This window comes from Pleurodeles waltl, chromosome 1_2 (genome assembly GCF_031143425.1).
Source record: "Pleurodeles waltl isolate 20211129_DDA chromosome 1_2, aPleWal1.hap1.20221129, whole genome shotgun sequence".
In the NCBI taxonomy this organism is placed as follows: domain Eukaryota; kingdom Metazoa; phylum Chordata; class Amphibia; order Caudata; family Salamandridae; genus Pleurodeles; species Pleurodeles waltl.
In genome coordinates, this window is record NC_090437.1 from 1229744112 (window position 1) to 1229765830 (window position 21719).

General features: G+C 43.9%; 1 protein-coding gene across 1 annotated transcript in view; it reads right to left on the minus strand.

Moving 5' to 3' along the window:
• POLR1A (RNA polymerase I subunit A) overlaps positions 1-21719 on the minus strand; it is a 361957-nt gene that overhangs the window by 186271 nt on the left and 153967 nt on the right. Inside the window, exons 12-13 of the mRNA XM_069204279.1 lie at positions 10847-11074; positions 624-878 (exon numbers count right to left, since the gene is read on the minus strand). Coding sequence (XP_069060380.1) covers positions 624-878; positions 10847-11074 — 483 coding nt within the window. The remainder of the gene's footprint in view (positions 1-623; positions 879-10846; positions 11075-21719) is intronic.

Genomic DNA, 21719 nt, shown 5'->3' on the forward strand with positions numbered 1-21719 from the left:
AAGGAGACAATCACAGTTTTTTGATCGCTCAGTTATATGACACTGTGTGGCTGCAAGCATCAGGAAGGATAAGCTACCCATTTGACAGTGATGCACTTTGGAGACTATCAGAAGTTTGGTCAAAGGCAACCTCAGAGTTTCAGCTCTGGCAAAAAACGTATGCTCTATCTAAGAACAAAGGTAGAGCCAAGGTCAGAGAAGGCTCCATGACTTAAAAAAAGACCCCTAAAAATGGCCCATTCAACCGCCAAGAAGCAATACAGAAAAATAAGATGGCTGGATATGTGGTTCCATCTTTTAAGTTCAAACAGAAATTAAGCTGCTGAATTATAAGTTAATTGTGCAGCAGCAGAGGAGGTATTGAGGCAGATATCCAGCTTAGTCTAACCATCACAAAGCACTTCTTTTTTGCGCTTTAACGGGAATGGTAGATGTGGAAGCTAAATATAAATAAAAAGTAGAGGTCTTGTTTGAATAATGAAGGAAAACATAAGGCAACAACACACAATCCACAATATTCTCGGTTTAGAAGAAACATCCATAGTAATGTTTGCTGGTCCAACTTTACAAAGGGCCTGTTAGTTCAACAGGGAATCAGTAGGTGAAAACAAGAAAATACTTGCCTTGGGAACTAAATACTGTTCATCTGTGCATGCCAAAGTATAGGCTTCAGCCCGCCCCAGCTCGCTCTGCGGAAAGTGAGCGTTCATTTCATCACCATCAAAGTCAGCATTGTAAGCCTTGCAGTTGGCATAATGCAGCCGCAGAACTTTCTCTCCAGGCAGGACTCTGGCACGGTGGGCCTGGATGGAGGGTCTGTGCAGGGTGGGCTGCCGATTTAGTAACAGGACATCACCGTTCTTTATATGGCGGCACACCTACAAAAACAAACATCAATAAAGCACCATTGTTTACAATACATTTAAATAAGATTATTTTAAATTTTTTGCAAATACAGGTTTCAGAAAATTAAATAGCTATACACTTTAGATATATATGTTTGGTCTGAATCAAAATGTAACTTAACTCCTTAAAGGTTGTCTGCTATCACAACACTGCCCCTCTCATTGCTGAGCACCTCTGTTGTATGTAGATGTTTTTTTAGACATAAAAGTAATCATATATAATAGTGCACTGTTAAGTTTCAAGTTACTTATGCAACTCAGATGAGTGTATAGCATTGTCCATAACATTTTTCTATTAAAGAAAGAACATTAAAAAAAATGGATGGGCAGGTGAAGCGTAGCGTGTCATGAACGCATCCCAGTATGTAACCTAAATCTGTGTCCTAGGCTCAAAAACATGAAAAACCAATGACAATATGGAAGAAATAAAGTAAGTGGGGCGAGTACAGTTGGTGTTGCCTCACTCAGACTGAAGCATCTGAGACCCAATTTGGCCAGAGTTCTTTCCATCTCAGACGTCAGAAGACCATTCAAAACATCTCCCCACAACATCCCTTTTGGAAATCCCAGGTATCGCTCTTTCTTTCCCTCCTGGTTGTGGCTGTACCGCTCTCCTGCCATGGGAGGTTATATGTGATGGTCTTGTTAAAGGAGGTGAGGACATTCGTGACCAAGATTGGTCTGAGCTAACTAGGGATGTTCTCCATGTTGGGGGGTGGTGGTCAATGAGTCTGGGTCATTCCGGGCCTGTGTTTCCCCTGTGTGAGTATTACTTAGAGATATGAAATTGCCTCAGACCAAGATGAATTTCTCAATCCGGTCCTGGACCCGATAGATCACCTTTTCATATGTGGTCGCGTGAAGGTTCGGGGGGTTCCGGGGCCCTCCGTAGTTGCACTGTGCAAAGTTTCAAAAGCGCTGTAGCAAACCATCTTTGCTTCTGGTGGGTGACCTCTGGATAGTCTGTGCTATCATGCAGAAGTGCAGAGGGTCCCTAGTGTCCTAAGCATTTCCTTCCATACTTCCTGCCAAAAGTGATTCAGGAAGGGGCATTCCCATAGAGTATGTACCTTGTCGCTCTCCACAGAGGCGCGCCTTCAGCATGATGCCCTGGTGTGAGAACAACTGCGTGGAGCAGTTGCGGGGCCCACTGCCATCTGAGCACTATTTTATAGTAGTTCAACTTCAGCTTGGCGCCCCTCAGAGCTTTATCATGTCCCAAGATGACGTAACACCAATGCTCGTCTGTGTAGTCCCCTTGAAGGTGTTGTGACTACCAGTCTTTAGGCTGCTGTGATGTAGGGAAGGGGAAGGAATGATCATTGAGTATGTATTATATGACTGACAATGTACCCTTATGTGTCCCCCATTTCCGCAAAATTTGTAATATGGTGAGTAAGGGAGTGGTGCCAGCGAGTAATCGGGCAGGGCGGTCAGGCAGTGACTGAGTCTGTGGAAGTCCCAGAATGAGTGAATTCCAGATGAAATTCAACATGGGTTTCAGCAAAGGTTAGGAGCCATTCACCTGTGGGGAGATGGCTGAACGTTTTTATGCCTTTGGCTATGAAGTGTTTCCATCGTGGCTCCGTACAGCCTATGAGTATTTGTCTGTTATCCCATAATGGGGTTCCCCTGTGCAGCATGTAGTGTTCACCCATGATTTTGTGGACTTTTTTTTTTCACCAACGGTAATATCAAATCTCCCCTGGGAGAGTTGATATTAATGTTTATAACAGTGCTCTGTCCCCTTAGTATGTGGGGCCCTCTCTCTTATTTGATAAGTAACCAGGGTTTGTAGATTCGTCTGGAGGGAACAAAGAAAGTAGCCAAAATCTAGCAAATTTGTGGGTGTTTTTTAAATGTGCTAAAATCACCCTCTTCTAGCGCTAAACAAATTACAACTGCTTTAAAAAAAAATGTGTTAGTTCATTTCAACTATTTTCTGTAGTTTCTACCTATTTTGAGGTTTGAAATCCAAGGATGGAATGCAACACGTTTCAAACAAGTAGACAATTCTGAATTCAGAGACAAGTTAATTGGATACATGGCCATGGTTTTCCTAATGAAACTAATCATTGAAATCAAAATGTACACAAAATAAGTTGGAAAAAATAGGACCGTGTTTTAATCTGTACTTTTTCACCCCAATGACCAATTTACAGAAGTAACATACTATTACATCCACCAGACACATCTAGTTGCAGGGGTATATAGCGTGTGTTAGTTTTCCAAAAACATGCGATGTTCAGAGTCATAAACTGAGTTCAATTTTTTATTGTGTAATGATCATGCACCATTTCACATGGTAAAATCTAAAGAATAAAACATTTGTATGAAGAAAGCATGTGCATTTTTAATATGTGCCCTAGATAATTAATTTAGGAATAGAGGTTATCTATTCATCTCTGAGTTTAGGGTTACCCATAATATCCTGTGAAGCAAAGGGCATTTTGCAAAATGTTCTCTTTGTTGCACAGTGGCTTACATTCGGACCCAAACATAAAGAGAAATGTATTTGATAATAACAAATGTTCTATTGTTCTGTGTTCTTGCATTTCTCTTGTGAAAAAAACCCTACCCTACGATTGTGAATGGGTCTGTCACATGCAACTGGAAAGTCCCAAATATGCAAGAAGCAAACATCAACACTTTAAGAAAAAGAAAAAAAGAAAATCACACGTTCTGACGATGTGGTTAGCTGCATTATTTGCACCTGGCCTCGGTCGCCACTCATGGAAACCTACCAGATCCAGACTTTCTGAAGACTAGACACCTATGGGAGTCCAGAGTGATGTGACATGCAGAGATACTATTATGTTTTCTTACCCAAAATGCCCTTTTCCTCACATTTTTGTGAAAAAAGTTCTGTTACGTGCAAAGCTGACCTCCAAGCACCCAGAGTTCCCACACCTTGCCAGATAAAAAAAAAAAAAAAAAAAGTACCCCATCTTTGGGCATCAGTAGCAATTTATTGTTCAGTTAATTAAAACTATTACAAGAAAGCACAGTGGATAATATTTGCATTAAAATTTGGTAACATTTAAAAAGAAAGGAAGGAAGAAATGGAAGAGGAAAACAAAAACATGTTAAGAAGGAGTTACTGTTTGTCTCTGTTTTCAGCAAGGGGCGCTTAGGTTTCCTTTGGCCCCACATGCACCGTTCTGGCCGTCCCCACTGACTGGGCTAGCAGCCACCTGAGAATCGTCACGTATTTTGCACATCTAGCCAAGGCCCAAGCAGCCGAATGTCAAAAACAGAGACTGGGTGCCTCCATGCAAGTCCGCGCCCCCCGAGCCAAAGATTCTGGAATTATTAATAGTCTTGTATCGGCTGCTAATATGGGGCAGCAGTACAGAAGGTGTAGCCAACTTTCATGATGGTAAGTACAGGCTCTTTTGTACCTATATGCAGACCAGGAAGGATTAAAGTCCTTGATTGGCAGGACTAATGTTCGCATATACAAAATCTGGTGCGAAGTTACTGCGTTTATTGCTTCTAGGAGGTATGGTTTAGGGGCTCCGATCAAATAAGAATTTTTTTAACGCTAGCACTGTTGATGGTGATTTGACGGACAGTAGATCATGCTCCCTTGAGAGTTCCTTTGCTCTTCTGTTGATTGTTTTTTTCCAAGCACTGAATGTCACATTGTCTGCCAAACTGAATGGAGTCGCCCGTTTCAAAGGTCTTCAGTGCTTTACTTAGCTGCGTGAACCACAGGTTGCCAGAAGTTTCAAAAAGTTCTCAGGTGGTGTTTTAATGTGAGCGAATTGGCCTTCCTGAGCGTGATGTAATATTTCAGGATGGCAGCTTGACAATCTATTGCTTCAACACTAGGCCCATTTCCAATCTGAGCCTTGAGCGATATGTGTACTTAGGTTGTTGGAAATTTTTTAAATATGCTCTACAGTGAGCTTGTTCTATGGTGGGTTCTAAAGACCCCGGAAATGCCAGGTAACCGTATTGCATAGCAGGATGTAGGGTCACCTTTATTACCCTCAGTATTGGGGCTGCCAAAGCACTTCTAGGTTGGTTACTCAGTTGGGAGATTCCATATGAGATGGCAACAGCTTCAGGTCTGATCGCGCGTTTCTGTATCCCTGCCACGTTATTTTCTGTGAACCACACCCCCAGGTAATTATATTTCCTGGCTGTGCTAATGGTCTGGCTTCCCATCTGCCAGGTTATGATCTTTTTGTTCTTGTACCTTCCAAATATGAGGACTTTTATTTTTTCCTAGTCAACTTAAATCTGATTCGCCATGTGGAAAGTGTTCAGGGCGCTTAGAGCTCGCTGTAGGCCAGTTTTTGTGCAGTCAATTATCACAATGTCCTTGGCATATTGGATGATATGGAGTTTTGTGGGGCCAATCTTTGGTAGAACCAGGCTGCTGGCCTTCAGATGTTTCTCTGAGTCTGCGGTGTACACATTAAACAGTAGTGGGGCCAAAATGCAGCCCTTCTTCAGGCCTCTATTGGTTTCTTTTTTCCATTATAATGTTCCTGGACCTGCTAAAACACAGACCCAAATGTAGGTGTACAGTGAGATGATGGCTTATAGGAGTTCTATGGGAATGCCCTATGCTGACAGCTTTCTCCATAGGGTTTCATGGTCTACCCTGTCAAAGGCCGCACTGTAATCAACAAAGCAGCAGAATAGGAGCATGTGATTGGTGTTAGCTGCTTGATGCTGCAGATAAGAAAGTGCCACAATGTTGTCCACTGCTGAGGCCGCAGGTCTGAAGCCAGATTGGAAAAACGGCTGGATTTGACACTCCTGAACGCAGGCTTCCAGTTGGCCCAACAGCAGTCGAGCGTATATTTTTGCCTCCACAGCTCTCCTGGATATTAGTCGATAGTTTGAAGCTACTGAGCGCTCCCCCTTTTTGTAGATTGGGCAGAGTATAGACTCTCTCCAGGAGTCTGGGACGGTGATCAGCTGATACGCACTTTTAAAGAGCTGAGACAGCCTCTCTGCCAAGTCTGACAGAGAGCTAGAAACTGGTGGCTCTGGTTTGGAGGTCGTGTACAAGACTGCAACGTGAGAGACCCATGCAGTCTCTGCTACACCATTCTCCCTTGACTTGTGGCCATACCGTAGCTTGTTTACATGCTCCCAGAAACAGCTATGATTTGGGTCCTTTAGGAGCTAGAATATGGTTTCCCATTCTTTCCAGCCTTTTGCCACCTTGTGATTCCATATTTGTTTCTTGAGCGATCTTCTGATTTTTGTTATCTGAGCCGCTGTGTCCTGTTTGGGCTTTTGTTTATGCATACGTTGGACTCTACGAAGTGCCCGCCTTGCCTTGAGAACATTTTTGTCCAGTTGTAATGTCATACTTACACAGGCGGGGCAACCTGAGTAAGCACCTGTTGGCTTACCATGCAGAATGATTAGGTCGTCCACCGACTTCACCCACCGTTCGACGTTCTGGTTAGGCTCCAGAGGCTGAATTTTTAACCATAAGGCTATTTTAGATTAATGCTCTGGTCTCCATTTAATTATTCTTGCCAAGTGTACCTTCTCTGAGCTCGCTGAGGCCCCTACCACGGTGTACTGCTCTGCTGCCTGATCTTGTAGGTAAATGATGCATTCAGAATATTATGATCACTCTCTGCCCTCTCAGTTACTTCAAAGTGGCTAAGTCTCTGCGTGAGCTTTACTGAGAGGTACACGTAATCAATAGTCGAGCTGAAGGACGGGGGGAAAAGGGGAAACCTTTCAGATTGTTTATGAACACCTGGCGGGTAGAAGATAATCTGAAAGTTGTAAGAAACGTTTGTAGTAGTTGACGGCCTCTGTCCTGGGGGGAGTCCTCTAGTTGTGCATCTAGCCCACTTACGTTAAAAACTCCCAGCATGACTATTTCGTGGCCAGGGTGACTGAAGATGACAGTTTCCAGGTTCTCCAGGAGTTCGAAGATTGTCACTACCTTTGATTTCCTTGGAGCGTTTATGTAGCAGTTAATCTGTATCAGATCTACTTTTTCTCGATCAATGTTTACACTGCTAATGGTGATTACTTGGGCCATTTTGCTGTTGATGGTCAGCTCAGTGGTTGCCAAACAGACTGCATGCTTGATGAAGGTGGATAAGCCACCAGAGGGCCGTCCAAACATATTTGGGCGAGTGGCTATCTGGAAGATCTCTTAATAATCTGGCAAGCAAGATGGAGGGCATTCCCACGTTTCTTGCATAAAGATGATGTCGTTAGAGCTTAAATAGGACATTGCCTCGCTGGATCTGCCGATGCTCCTGAGGCTGGCCACCTTCCATGACAAGATTGACAGGAATTTGGATGGGCACAAAGGGTTGTGCTCTACGCTCCACTTAGTGCTAGGACCTATACCTTGGTTCTACCCGGGCCCTCTGCTTACTTTGTGGGAATGATTGTGTGACCATGTGGACCTCTCTTCTGTTTTGTGTGCAGACTATGGTTATAGTCTGCGGGCCTTTGTTGTAGGAGTCCAGTTATTCCTCCCCAACCTTGAACCTCTTAAGACAGTTTTTAGCCTGTCTCGAGGGGCAGTGTTTAAAAGGATAAACAGGTATTTGTTGTGGGTGGGCCTACTGCTGTCAACAGCTACCAGTCAAAACACAGACCACATGAAGTCAACTGGATGTCAATAAGGTGTTTGGACAGTTACCGTTTTATTATGTTCCTGAGAAACGTGTTAGGATCCACACAAGGAACAGCACCCCAGATTCCACTGGATCTCTAGGTTTCATAATGCCCAGGTGTAGTAGGGCTTCCTGGTTAATCCCTTCTCTGCAGGCCCAATATTTCAAAATAAGACCCAAAATAATCCAAATTCCCTCTTGCTTGTCATTGGCGATGACTGCAGTATTTGGTTTCCAGGACTATTGGGCAGGGTGGAAAGGCTATTGGGGTTTCAGAGGCCGGGGTACACTCGGGGCAGGCATCCCCTTTTTAACCTATCCTTGGCATCCAGCAGGCTTTGTGACTACTCCCCCTGTTGTTTGGAGTAGCCAGCCCTCACCCCATTTTTTTAATATACATAAAAACAGCCCCGGTGTTTAGTGGGCTTTCTGCCAGGTACAGTGGGTGAACGTCCCTTCTTATGAACAGCCCTCCTGAGGTACTTCTCCTGTGGTGAGCAGTGTTTGGGGGCTGAGACATGATGCCCCTGAACACTAATCACAAGAAAAGGTCTTGAAGTTAAAGTCATTGGCTTCTTTAACTTTCAGAAGCAAGGACGTCAGCACACATAGCGGACTGCATGTCACTAATGTAAAAAAAAAAAAAAAAAACTTGGGCTGCGATGGAAGCTCTTCTTTCACACCCCGAGTTAAATTTTTTAAAAAGGAAGCTTGCACTAAAGGAATTTCTTTCCTTAAGTGGGAGGACAAAACATTCATATCCTCTCCACTGACACAATAGCATGGAGGACTTGAATTTAGAAACTGCGGTATAGTGTACTCTCACTCCCTAGTTTTACAAGGATTGCTTTTTTTAAAATAAAGGTTAACTATTTTGAACGTACTATGGGAGCTCACATATATGATGGACATTCCATATTAAGGAATAATGATGAAGATTCCATGATGGAGAACCTGGTTTACGATTGCCTCTAAACTAGGCCTAACTCTTTGATTTTGTCTATTGGCGTGACTGGGAAACAGTAGTTAATTGGTTGAAAAGATGCTTTAAATGGTCCGTACAAATTAAGTTAACAAGTGAATGACAAATGTAAGTAAAATTACATGCACTAGAAATTGACAAGATAGAAAAAAAACTACATTCCAAAACATTATGTGGTTTCTGGTCAATGACATCAGAGTCACAAATCGTCACAATAATGGTTAACGTCTGACCCAATGATCCATTGAGTGGTCCTTCTACTTCATCACTCACATCTCACCTCTTTTATAACACAACCATCTATTTAAAGCCAAACCTGTAGTTAAAGAATCACTGGGTTAATGCTGAAAGCTGTTGAACTCACACATTCTCTCTCCTCTCTGACCTTCTCTCAGCATCACTGGTTATTGATTTCCTTTTCTCATTTCCATTACCACAAATGTAGTAATTTACTTAAAGAAGACATCATACCAGCTTCACCAAATGGTAATTAAAAGAGCCCCCAAATAGCTTGGATAACAAGGTAGAGTGGATGAGCAATGGAGATTGGACAGGAAGGACTCAAGCCCATTTAGTGGGTAAACTAAATTGTGCTTTGTGTGATCAACGGATGATCCCTACTAATAGGCTCACATACATAGCGAACTAGACCATACATCAAGTCCCCTTGAAAGAACATACATGTTTTCTTACCCCGCTACAGTGTACGTTGCAAACAAAACCATACATTTTACGGAATGTGTCAATGGAAGATTCAAACATGCAAATACACTTTATAGGATAAGGATCAATGGCATCTCTTTCTGTAGAAGATCAACCAACTGAAACTGACCAGTTATGAAACTAGCCAGTTTTGGCTTCTGGAAAATCAATTCAAAGCTTTTTAGGTTACGCATTTGACCTGAAGAGAAACCTTTGGCCCAGAAGTACTTTGCTGTTCCAGAATTATTAGCTGGTAGCTGCTAAACGATTTGGTAAACATTTCGGGTTTGTATACATATATAAACTGCAACCTATTGTATGCCAAATACAAATAAGAAGCATGGAATAATTTAATGTAGTGCTAAACAAATGTCAGTTCCAGGCACCAAGACTTTCTGTCTTAGGACTGTTGCAGATAGGAGTCACGCAGCAATAGCATTAGGAAAGCATATGGGATGGATTAGACACCAAACAACCTAGACTTAAACAACCTGTCTTTCTTGCAAAGCAGTAATGAATCAATAAATGCCTATTTCCCAGAAGCAAACACAATTCATAGTGTACAGAAACATTTTCCTGCTTCAGAAACTTGCCTCGGAAGCAAGCAGTACAAAGGACAAGAATGAAGGTCAAGGTGGAACTATACATTAAAAGCACCTGCAACCTCCCCTCGGCTGCCTAATGCAACATGAACAGAACAATATGCACTTATTAGAAGTATTTTACATGGCACTGGGCATCGGACCACTGACAGAAAGGAGGGGATGGTTAATGGGGACAGAGGTACATTAATTATCAAGTGTGTCGAGCAATAACATCAGTTCTTTCTTGGCAGTTGGCAAGACGGCTAATATGAAGAGGTTCATTCAGAAGGACTTGGAATTCTATCCGGTGATATTAAGACTGAGTTGGGAGACACTTCAGATGGGAAAACCTTGTAATGTGGAGCGGTCTTCTTTGCTTGACCCGTTGAACAGCCAGAAGGCCGTAGGAGGCTGGTCTGCATTATCTGACTAACATGGCAACCTCTGCGCCCTCTTTGTAGCTTTCCCAAAATGCAAACAAAAGTACCTGGTGCTCTGCCACCCTCTGCCAATATTCATCAGGGCTCCAATCCCCGACAGGTTCCTGTGCAAACCAAATACCTGGTCTCCGGTCACCCTCCTACATCTCAACCATCCCCATTCCTTCAATTAAACAATATTACTTGGCATGATGGCCCCGAACCCCACCAGACTTCAGAATATTTGTGGGTAGGACTGACCTGAATGCTCCAAGGTGTTAACTAAACCTCTAAAGATAAGAGTGGAGATCATTTGCCCATTAGTGTATCATTGCTTTCACATGTCATTGCTGTCACAGCAGGGATATACTTTTGCCTAATTAAATAGCAAGCCTGAAGGACACAGAAGCTACAAGAAAACAGGTAGAACGCGAACTCAATTCACAAGTTACAAGTTTTGGAATTCTGTACCGAAGGCTTATAGGGATAAGAAAAATTAGTAAAAACAGGTTAAATGAGAAGTATTTTGCATTCTTTGCTGCCTAGCACGTCACATTTCATCAAAATTTCTCACACTACGAACAGCTGTGTTTAACTATTTGAGAGTTCAAATGTGTACAAGACAGTAAATACTTACAACTTTCATCCCGGTTATCTGGACACCTGTCGGAGGGGTCAGGAGTTGCTTGGCGATGGCCTCTCTCTGTGCCGGGTCTGTTGAGCTCAGGGCTGTACGAGATCCATCTTCGTTGATCACCATGGTGGCACCGGGATGAATATTTGGACCATTTAGAACTGCTTTCCGCAGCTCTTGAGCATTCCAAGGGGTTACGGGCTGCGGGTATGTCAGTTTGGTAGCAAACACCTGCAATGAGTAAGAGTATCCACCAGAACAGAAGGCTTTACTATGACACAAAGAACATACAATTGACAACTAACAAAATTTCATCTGCCTCAAACGAAGTATATAGTTTCTTAAACAAAAATTTATTTCGGTACATTTTTTTAAACTTCACAACAACATAAACAAGCCAACATTGTAATAGCCATAACCTTTCTTCAACCCAATTTACAAGAAACAATTCAAATGCGCTTTACTAGAAGACTTAAAAAACAAGCAAATCCCATAGCTAGAGCCTTAAACTACATTCTCCATCAGCATTTCTCTATTCTGTCCAAACTGTTACAACATGATATAAAAGAGCGGGATCAGGATAAATTTGCATTATGAAAGGAATAATGACAGCCTGTAACAAGATCTTTAGGCTGCTTTTCACATTCATGCTACAAGCACACTTAATCTGCATTTCATTCATATTACAGATAAAACATGGATTACTCCATCTAAACGTAATCTATCAGCAAACAAGGAGAAGCTCTTCGCTTAACAAAGGGTCAAAAGATTAGTAAAATAAAGAAGATAGCTGTCAAGAGCCTCACATGTGAATCAAAAAAGAAGGTTTGTTAGATAGCTAATATTTATATGTCTGCATGCTTGGTTCCAAAGTTTTACATTTCAAAAATAGTTTTTAGTCTTACAACGAAACCGATCATCCAAAACAGTTACACCGAACATGCTTTTAGCTGCAGACATTTGTTCCTCATCTTTTTTTCACCCATCTACATATTTCAGCCTAAGGCCGAGATTTTGTTTGGGATGGCTGTTTTCAATGTCACTGCACCAATGCAGGAACAGATGTGACAATTCAAAACTGTGCAGAGACTAAAACTATACACATAGTAAACATATGTGTGGGTGGGTGTAACCTCTGGGAAAGTGGAACAAACAGGTTGTTGGGAAACACACACACACTGTTCTAGTTTAAACAGGTCAAGACCTCAAAATCACTACCTAGGCCGGTGATACTCAAAGTACGGCCCGGGGGCCGCATGCGGCCAACCTGACCTTTACATGCGCCCCCCTCAGCAACAGCAGTACTGGACTCGACTCAGCAGGAACATAAAAAAAAAAGTCAAATAAACAGACAAGCATTTATGTAAAGGTTAATTTAAGTTAAAGAAATGAAGTAACTAGTGTTCTGCACACCTTAAATTTAGGAACACCTTTATTTTTAAAGTCATTTTGCAGCAAAAGAGTAAAATTATGATAAAGTCTGTAAAAGGCAAGTCACTTGTTATGTGCACTAGTGGGTAGCCTTGGTTTATATTATACATGAACAACATTATGGTTCATTAAATCAAACACAGGAGAAGGTTTTGTACAGCACACATCATGAAGTCGTGTATTTTGAGATGCTTGTTTGTAATAATAAAGAAGGGGAGAAATGAAATAATACAATTGCCTAGGATCACACAATTTAGTAAAGTGGAGAACCAAGTTTTTGGTTCACATTGAACAATTCAGACACTAGATGTATATGCTTTGCTTCCCCTACACCCACCTTACTGCCAATCCCCCCCAATCCCTGACCACCATCCTGCTGGCATCAATGTGGCCCTCTGTCAAATCATAGACCGAACTTTGTGGCCCCTGGGAAAATGTTTGTGAGTACCCATCGCCTAGGCCCTTATGGAACAAGACTACCTTAAAATGAGAATTAATAGGTAAAAAGAGGTAACCTGAAAATTTACCAGGTACTCAACTGGTTATCCCCTTGAATCATTCTGAAGGCCCACATAACTCTGGTGCAGCTCTTTCAACTAATTTCAACATAGAATCTTCTAACCTGAATAAAGTAACACCAGTTGAGTTTGTGTCATCAAAAGATGGCCCACAAAAAGAATGAACAAAAGTAAGCACTAATGTTTAATATTTGTAAATGTTAAATGATGTAATGTTGCTAAAGATGTGACTCCTGCAACTATGAATGCCTAGCAATACTAAGAGTCATATATACAGATCAACAGTAAACAAAAAAGGAAATTGGGAGGCTGCCTGGGTACAAGATCAAGTGAGTTCAACAATGGAAAAGTAGTGATTCTTGGGTTGGAACAGAGTTAAAAATTCGGAGTAAAACAAATTGACTTGCAAGAATCGTCATGAGCTGTAATACACGGAATGGAAATACAGAGGCTGGGTAATGAAGTCTTTGATGAATGTGTATGCCCCTACCAGGTCATGTACAGTTGCCATCGACCCAGCGTGGAAGAGAATCAGAGATTCAAACAATGCCATTACCAGCAATTTTCTGTGATTTCTTGGAATATACTGCATGACAAGAAAATGGAACTTCGTTTGTGATGTAGTTTAATACTAGAACATAATTGATTATATTAGCCTGGGGAGAAACATGGAATAAGGCCTCAGTTTCTGTTATTGTTGTTTAATGTTTTAGAGCCAAATCAACATTTGGTAGATTCAAAGCTGCGTTTAGTGTTAACTAGATGTAGTATGAATTGGATGGACTAAATTCTGCATTAGATCTTGATATATTGGTCATGCATATGCTCACTAGTTTCAAACTGAACCAACAAGGAGGTTACTTTTTAGAAATGTTGACTTGTTTAAGTGACAGACACTAGATTAACTGTAGTGGAAACCAGTTTCAGTCGCCATCTGTTTACTCTGGTTGACAGTGGAGAAAAAAACAGGTTAATCACCTTGGTTAACAGTTTTTCTGGTGGATGCTCTACATAGTCCTCATCTTGTGAGTATCAGGAGGCACCAGACTCTATCTGGAAATTCTAAAGCAGTGCTCCCGCTCATTAGTAGGTGGCACTATTCGACCCTGCACCAACATCATTCTGCTCTGAAATAATGACCTGGGATTCATGTAAGCCCCACCCATGTGTGTTAACATCAGTTTCTTTCATGAGCTTGTCCGCATACTCCGACGAGGAGACGTCAGCAAATCGGAATAACCGATGTACAGAGTCCTAAACTGGGACATTTTAAGATGGAAGAAACACAATGGGGAGGCGGAAGGGTGGTGAGGAATCTGCTGTTACTTAAGAGTATCCACCAGAAAGAGAATTACCAAAAGTAAGTAACTTGTCCTTCTGATGGATACTTTTAAGCACAGATTCCTCACCTTGTGAATAGATGCCAAAGTAGTACCTCCCAAGGTGGTTGGTCTGTGGAATAGCTCAGACTAAAACATCCTGCAGGACCAAGCAGGCAAAATGCCCAGCTAGACAGACTTGGTTTTAGAGGCAGTACTGCTCATGAACATGTGCACTGATGCCCACTGTAGGAAAATACCTCCGCGTGTGATCACTCCCATTTTTTAGCTAGTTTTTGTTGCTGATTTTTTAAACCGGCACACTGGGACTCTGCTGTCCGGGTCTCAGTGCATGTGCTATGACCCCTAAAACATGTCGAATTTATCTACACTTATGATTGGCATATTTAAGTTACCTTTAAGTCCCTAGTATATTGTACAAAAGTGCACCCAGAGGCTGTAAGTTAAATGTCACTAGTGGGCTGTAGCACATATGGTGTCACCACTAAAGTGACAATGCAAAGCATGGCTCAAGGCCTGCTCCTGCAGTCTAGTTATGCAGTGTTAAAACTGCAAATGTGACATGACATAATAAACCTTTTGCCAGGCCTAATCCTTCCTTTTAAATACTTAGGACTGACCCCTAAGGTAGGCCATAAAATGTCCACAGGGCAGGATGCATGGTATTTAAAAAGTAGGACATGACTATTTTACGTACCACATGTCCTGGCACTGAACCCTATCCCCCCCCCAGTCATTTCTCACTGTGGGAAGGCTGTCTCGCGTATAGAAAAGCACCAAATTACATTATAACATCTTCTAATTCTGAACTTAAGTTTGGTAGTAGCTAGAAAATTATTCAAGGACTAATTTTAATAATAATGTCAAACCCAACTTAATGGTCAAGTTAGATTTTATATTACTATTTTCAAAATGTCACTTTTAGAAAGTTGCCATTTTCTTGCCTGAGCCAAATGTACCTTTCTGCTAGTGTTCAGCATTACCCAGGAGGTGAATGGCTCCTTGATTAGGTGTGAGGTGATTCCCAGATCTCCCCCAAATGGAGAGGGGTTCATCCTCCCCTCAAAGGATGGCTATCTGGACTGTTCCTAGAAAAGTTATTAACTTCAAAGGGTGCCTATTCTGTCATTGGCAGATGTAGCTCACACCTGGGCCTGCCCCCTCTGCTGTCCAGAGCAAGCCAGGCATCTCTCCCAGTGGGGGTGGAGCTTCCTCAAGAACTGGTTTTCACTGACCACAGCGGAGGGTTTGCCCATTATCATAGCCACACCTCTTGGTGGCACAGGGAGCTCTGCACAGGGGAATAAAGGTTGTGCAATGGTGGTTTTAGAGAGGGAGCTACTGTGGCAAAGTTTACAGTAAAACAGCCAGGAAATGCTGAAAAGTGGATAGGATCATCCCTGGGAATTTTTACCCCATAACTTAGGGATGGACAACAGTCTGGGCATAAATGTAGCACCTTCTTCAGAATACTACTGGACCTGTGGAAGACAGAAGGACTACACCTGCTGTGGTGACCTGCAGCCAACCTGCTCCTGCTCGTACTCAGGACCAAGAAGTGAACTCCAAAAGTCACTTTGCTGACGTCCTGTTAAGTTAAATGGACTTAAAAGCTGCATAAAGCCGACTTTCCTGAAGAGCCCAGCTGGCTAGTTCCAACTAGATGTCACCTGGACCCTGATGACTGCTTCTACTGGATAGAGTGCTGACCCGTAAGTGGTGTCCATAAAGTCCCGGAGCCCTAAAATAAGTGTCAGAGCGTACTCCATCTGCCTAACCCTAAAAGCTGGGACTTAAAAACTTTTTCAAGACTTTTTGTCTGGCGAACCAACAGAGGACTAGGACAAACCTACCAAGTCAATCAGACAAAGGTGTGTTGCTGCGGGGCCAAACATTCAGGATGGTCCCACTCATGTCTTTCCCACAGCAGCAAATCTATTCCAACTGGACGTCGGTGAGAAGGTATCCAGCCCCATATAGCCCTATTCAGTTACAACTTGCAGCCTTGCCTCAGTGGAGGAATCAAAAGTATCCTCTTGTTAAGGTACCTTCCTTGGGTACGAATTCTCAATTTCTCATGCTCTGAGCTTTCTCGGCACAAATCAGTGGTTTTACCAGGACTCTGTCCAACCGCTAAGGCCTTGTGAACCTAACTCAGCCACAGCCTACAGCCTTGCCTCCCTGACTATTTTTAAGTTCCATATCAGAGACTAAGGGGGTCATTCCGACCCCGGCGGTCCGGGGATGCGGGAGCACCACCAACAGGCTGGCGGTGCCCCGCAGGGCATTCTGACCGCAGCGGTTTGGCCGCGGTCAGAAAGGGAAAACCGGCGGTCTCCCGCTGGTTTTCCGATGCCCTCAGGAATCCTCCATGGCGGCGCAGCTTGCTGCGCCGCCATGGGAATTCCGACACCCCATACCGCCATCCTGTTCCTGGCGGTTCATCCGCCAGGAACAGGATGGCGGTATGGGGTGTCGTGGGGCCCCTGGGGGCCCCTGCAGTGCCCATGTCAATGTCACTTAGGGGGTCTGAATGACCCCCTAAGTTAGACGGTAAGACTTCCAACCAGGATGAACCTGGTCTCTGCATCTGACCCGCGCTCCGTTGTGGCTGGCCTAAACTCGCACCTAGGTACTGGTCAAGCACAATGAGGTGACCACGCTTGACACTTAACACTGTTTGGCTATATTTTTATCAAAAACTTTACAAATGCATATCCCCCAGTCTACTTGTTGGATGTTTGTTGTTTTTATGTAATTATGTACATTAGAATATTCTCTATTTTTATGATTTGGAGTAGGATTAATATTCTGTTGTGCTTTCTACTTTTGTAACAGTTTTTAGTATTTCCAAATGCTTTACACATTTGCTTAAGTTAGGCATGTCTGCTCTGTGCCATAGCTATCAGGGGTCGAGCACAGGTTTAAATTAATGAAAACTTTACTGGAGCTCACAATTATTACTTGAGGAGGACTTCCATCCACCCCAACTAATGATCCACTTTCTCACACCCACGTAGCTTCCTGACAGGTATTCAAGACAGGCACTCCGCATGCCAAGGCTGTGGTAACAGACTTGGCCATGGTGGAGTGAGCCCTCAGACCTTCTGAAGGCGGCTGCTCCACCAATGCATTGCAGATTTTAGTGCAGAGGACTATCTAACTACAGATGGTGCATTTTGCACCGCCTTGCCCTTCTTTCCTCCAGGGAACCCCACAAAAAAGCTGATGGTGTGATCTATATAAAAACTGAGGGCCTGATTACAACTTTGGAGGAGGTGTTAATCCGTCCCAAAAGTGACTGTAAAGTGACCGATATACCACCAGCCGTATTACGAGTTCCATAGGATATAATGGACTCGTAATACGGCTGGTGGTATATCCGTCACTTTACCGTCACTTTTGGGACGGATTAACACCTCCTCCAAAGTTGTAATCAGGTCCTGAGTGTCGTCCTGCGGTTCAAACTCTCTCCTCCTCTTTCAAGGGCTGACATGGAGCAAAGAGGGTCAAGCAGGTGATTCCTTGTTCCACATGAAAAAGCATCGCCACCTTCTGTAGGAAAGCACCCGAGTCCTTAACACCAGTTTGTTCCCAAAACAATATGGTATAGGGAGGCTGGGCAGAAAATGCATAAAGCTCACTCACCCGGTGTGCTGATGTTATCACAACCAGAAAAGCAGTTCCTAAGATGAGTAGATGCAATGGGAAAATGTGCATTAGATTAAATAGGAAACATCACAAAACTGAGTACCAGATTTAAGACCCTCTGTGGCATCACAAAGTGTTTGGACATAAACATATATTGTAAAAAATCTTTCATGAATCACATCACAAGCAGTGATTTGAACAAGGACTGTTGGTCTGGCAAACGTAAAAAGGACAAGAGGGCCAAAAGGTAACTTTTAACTTGGCCAAGAGCCAAACTGTGCAGGGCCAATATCAAACCAAATAACAAAACAACTCAACGGCTTTGCCTGCAAACAGGTGCACCTGGCGGGTGCCGCACCAAGCCACAAACTTGCCCTGCATACACCGATTTCATGGAAGGGCGCCTGGCTGCCAGGGCGACTTCATGAGGAAGATCAAAGGAGATCAAGTGTCACCATTCAATCTCCACGAACGTAGGTGCACATTGCGTGGGGTCGCACACAAGACCCTGCGCAGCTACTGCGACAGAAGGTCCTCCTGAAGCAGCCAGCCTTATTGGAGGACCGATGCTCAAACCCTCAGTTCCCTGATGTCATGCTCTTTTGGGTCAATTCAGAGCCATTATAATGAAAACATGGGTCAGGAGACATAAAAGCAGGCGGGAAGGCATAGAGGAGACCCATGCTCCAATCTAGGGAGAATGTGTCTCAGAGAGAGAGCTTTCAACGAAACTCCAGCATGCAAATGTGCTGACATTGTGCGTTCTTAGCAGTAGCAAAAAAGAACAAGCCAGCATTCTCCCCATTGTTGGATGGGGGCCTGCGCCACCTCTGGGTGCAACTGTCTGTCATTCGTCATCTGTCAGGTGCCACTAGCTGAATTCATCCACCCTGATATTTAAATATCCCACCACAGAGGTACAGAGCCTTTTGAAACAGGATCCAGGTCCCCAACCTACTTGTTGCAGTACCACATGGCGGTGGTGTTGTCCATAAGGACCTACACTTGCCTTACTTGATGGAGGGCATGAAGGCCTTCAACACTAGACAAATCTCCTGCAACTCCAACAAAATGACGTTTAGACGGGTCTCTCCCAGGGACCAGAATCCTTTCACTTTCACTTCTCCCAGATGACCAACCGAACCCAGTAGCAATGCTGAGGGATTTGGCGGATACAACTGCAGTCGCGCAGCCACCAATGCAGATCTCTTGCAGTCTCCTCTGACACCTGATTAGAATCTGTCAGGTTCCCATGGTGCTGGGTCCACTGAGACTTCAGGTCCCTCTGCAAGGCTTGCATGTACCATATCAATCACTTCAATCTTTGTAAAGTACGGCTACTTACCCGTGAGGGTCTGAAGGCGCGGGGGGAGGGGCCTCATCTGAAGAGCCACGTCTTGAGGTTCTTCCTGAAGATGGTGAGTGATGGGCTTTGACTGAGGTGCAGGGGGAGGTTATTCCAGCTCTTTGCTGCAGTGTAGGTGAAAGTTCGTCCTCCGGTGGTGGTTCTGCGGATGCAAGGGACGGTGGCCAGGGCCATCTGGGCGGAGCAGAGGGATCTGGCGCAGGTGTGGAAGGAGACGCGGTGGTTCAGGTAGGCTGGTCCTTCTTTGTGTATGGCCTTGTACGTGTGGGTGAGAAGCTTGAAGGTGATTCGCTTCTCGACCGGTAGCCAGTGGAGGGTCCTCGGGTGTTGGGAGATGTGTTCTTGGCGAGGTAGGTCCAGAATGAGTCTGGCGGCGTTAAGGATGAGTTTACGTTTTCTGATGTTCCTAGTTGAGGTGCATAGAGGGCGTTGCCGTAGTCGAGCTTGCTCATGACTAAGGCGTTGGTGTCTGTCCTGCGACAGTCTGCTGGGATCCATCTGAAGATCTTCCGAAGGGTGCGGAGTGTGTGCCAGCAGGAGGAGGCGACAGAGTTTACCTGGCGGGTCATGGATAGGGAGGAGTCGAGGATGATTCCTAAGTTGCGGGCGTGCTCGGTCGTGCAGGGGGGGCGCTGAGGGATGTGGGCACCAGGAGTCATCCCAAGATGAGGTGGTGTTTCCGAAGATGATGAACTCCGTCTTGTCGGAGTTGAGCTTGAGGCAGTTTTCTCTCATCCAGGTGGCAACGGCTTCCATTCCTGGGTGAAAATTCCTTTTGGCCGTGTCCGGTCTTCGGTGAGGGAAATGATGAGTTTTGTCTTAATGGCATATGACGCAATGTTCATACCGTGGCTTCTGACGATGGCAGCAAGAGGGGCCATGTATACGTTGAACATTGTGGGACTCAGTGAGGATCCTTAGGGGACTCCACAGTTGACTCCTGAGGGTCTGGAAGTATATGGCAGGAGTCTGCATGGTTAGTAAGCAGGAGGCTAGTGGACCAAAAGCTCAAAGTCATCCTCACAGACCCAGGACAGGAGCAGAAACATCAGGATCATAGTTTCAATGTCCTGAACTGGTTGGTCAAGAGGGAAGGCTCGAACGTATACAGCATCTAGAAGGGTTCTGATGAAAGTGAGGCTCTAAGGACTCAGGTGTGACTTCAGCAGGTTACCTGAGAACTCTAGTGATGTCAAGTGATTTGCTGGCGGTGGTCTGCGCCCGACTATGGTGAGCTTGCCTTAAACAGCGAGCGATCAAAGTAGGGGAAGACTTTGTTCATCGCTTCCTGGAGCAGAATGGGGTAGACGCAGAGTCGAATGGTGCTACCTACTGGCGTTCAGGAGCACTGCTGTTGAGTTTCTGGATCAAGTCTGACACCTGGGGATATCCACAGGGTGAGCAATCTGTGGTTAGAAGTATCCATCACAAACAGAAATATTAAAATGTGCTATTAAATACTCCAAACAGCAATGTCCTAAATGTCAAAAGAAATATGGATGTTGGTAATTACCTAGATTACATAGTTGGTTATTACCTAGATTACATAATTGTGACCAGGCGTGACACAGCGTGGGCCTGGGGTGCAAGGTCCCCTCCCCGGCTGGAGGAGTCGAAGTATGACCTGAATGGTCCCGAAGGGCAGAGCAAGTGGTCTATCAGAGTAGAGGCTGTCCGAAAATGGGACAAAGTGTGGGGTGATTGGTGTGCCTATTGTGGTGAATAATTGATTGGGGGAGGGAGAAGAGGGCGGGTGAAGGTGATGTAACAGTTCGAAATCTAGATGGTAGGCCAGTACTAATTTTACATCAAGGTGATGCTTGATGATTGCTATACCTATGACTCCTTAGTCGTCTGCTCTCTTCCCATGAACAATGGGAAATGTATTAATCGCTGCACTTCTTGTACTCTGAGCATAAGTTTCTCTTGTTTTTCAATGAAAAGGTTTATTCAAAAATATAATACATAAATCACAAACAAGGTCTCTGAATGTCAGGCTTGTGATTGGTAAAGTAAAGTGCTGGACTACTCCTTTACCAACTTTAAAAAAAAACTTTATTCACTGTCTTAACAGTAATTTACAATCATACAATTCTTCATTGTTGGGTAGAGATTGGTTAGAGGTCCATTTCGTTACATATGGCATATCACAGATCACACGTGATGGCATCAACTGTATACTTTAGCAATATTCAACATACCTAATCATCTTACACAGAGGGCATCAAGCATTACAACCAACATATCCCATCTATTCCCCGTAGGTATATTGTGTGACCTTAACAATATAATGTCTTCAGCTTACACACTATATCATACCTCTAGGTGACTACATTATACTTCCCGGAATTAACACCACATACCTACCAGCGAACTGCCCTAAGTGTCATCTGGTAAGTATACTTTCCCCCCACTTCTGTCTGCATCAGAACTGCCCCCTCGGACCTAGGGTCTTGACTTGCTCCCACCAGGTATGCCTGGAACAGTCCCCAAATATCCCAGGGCGACAACAGCTCTGGAGGAGTTCACTGTACGTACCTGACTGCGTATTACAGTATGTCATATCTCAC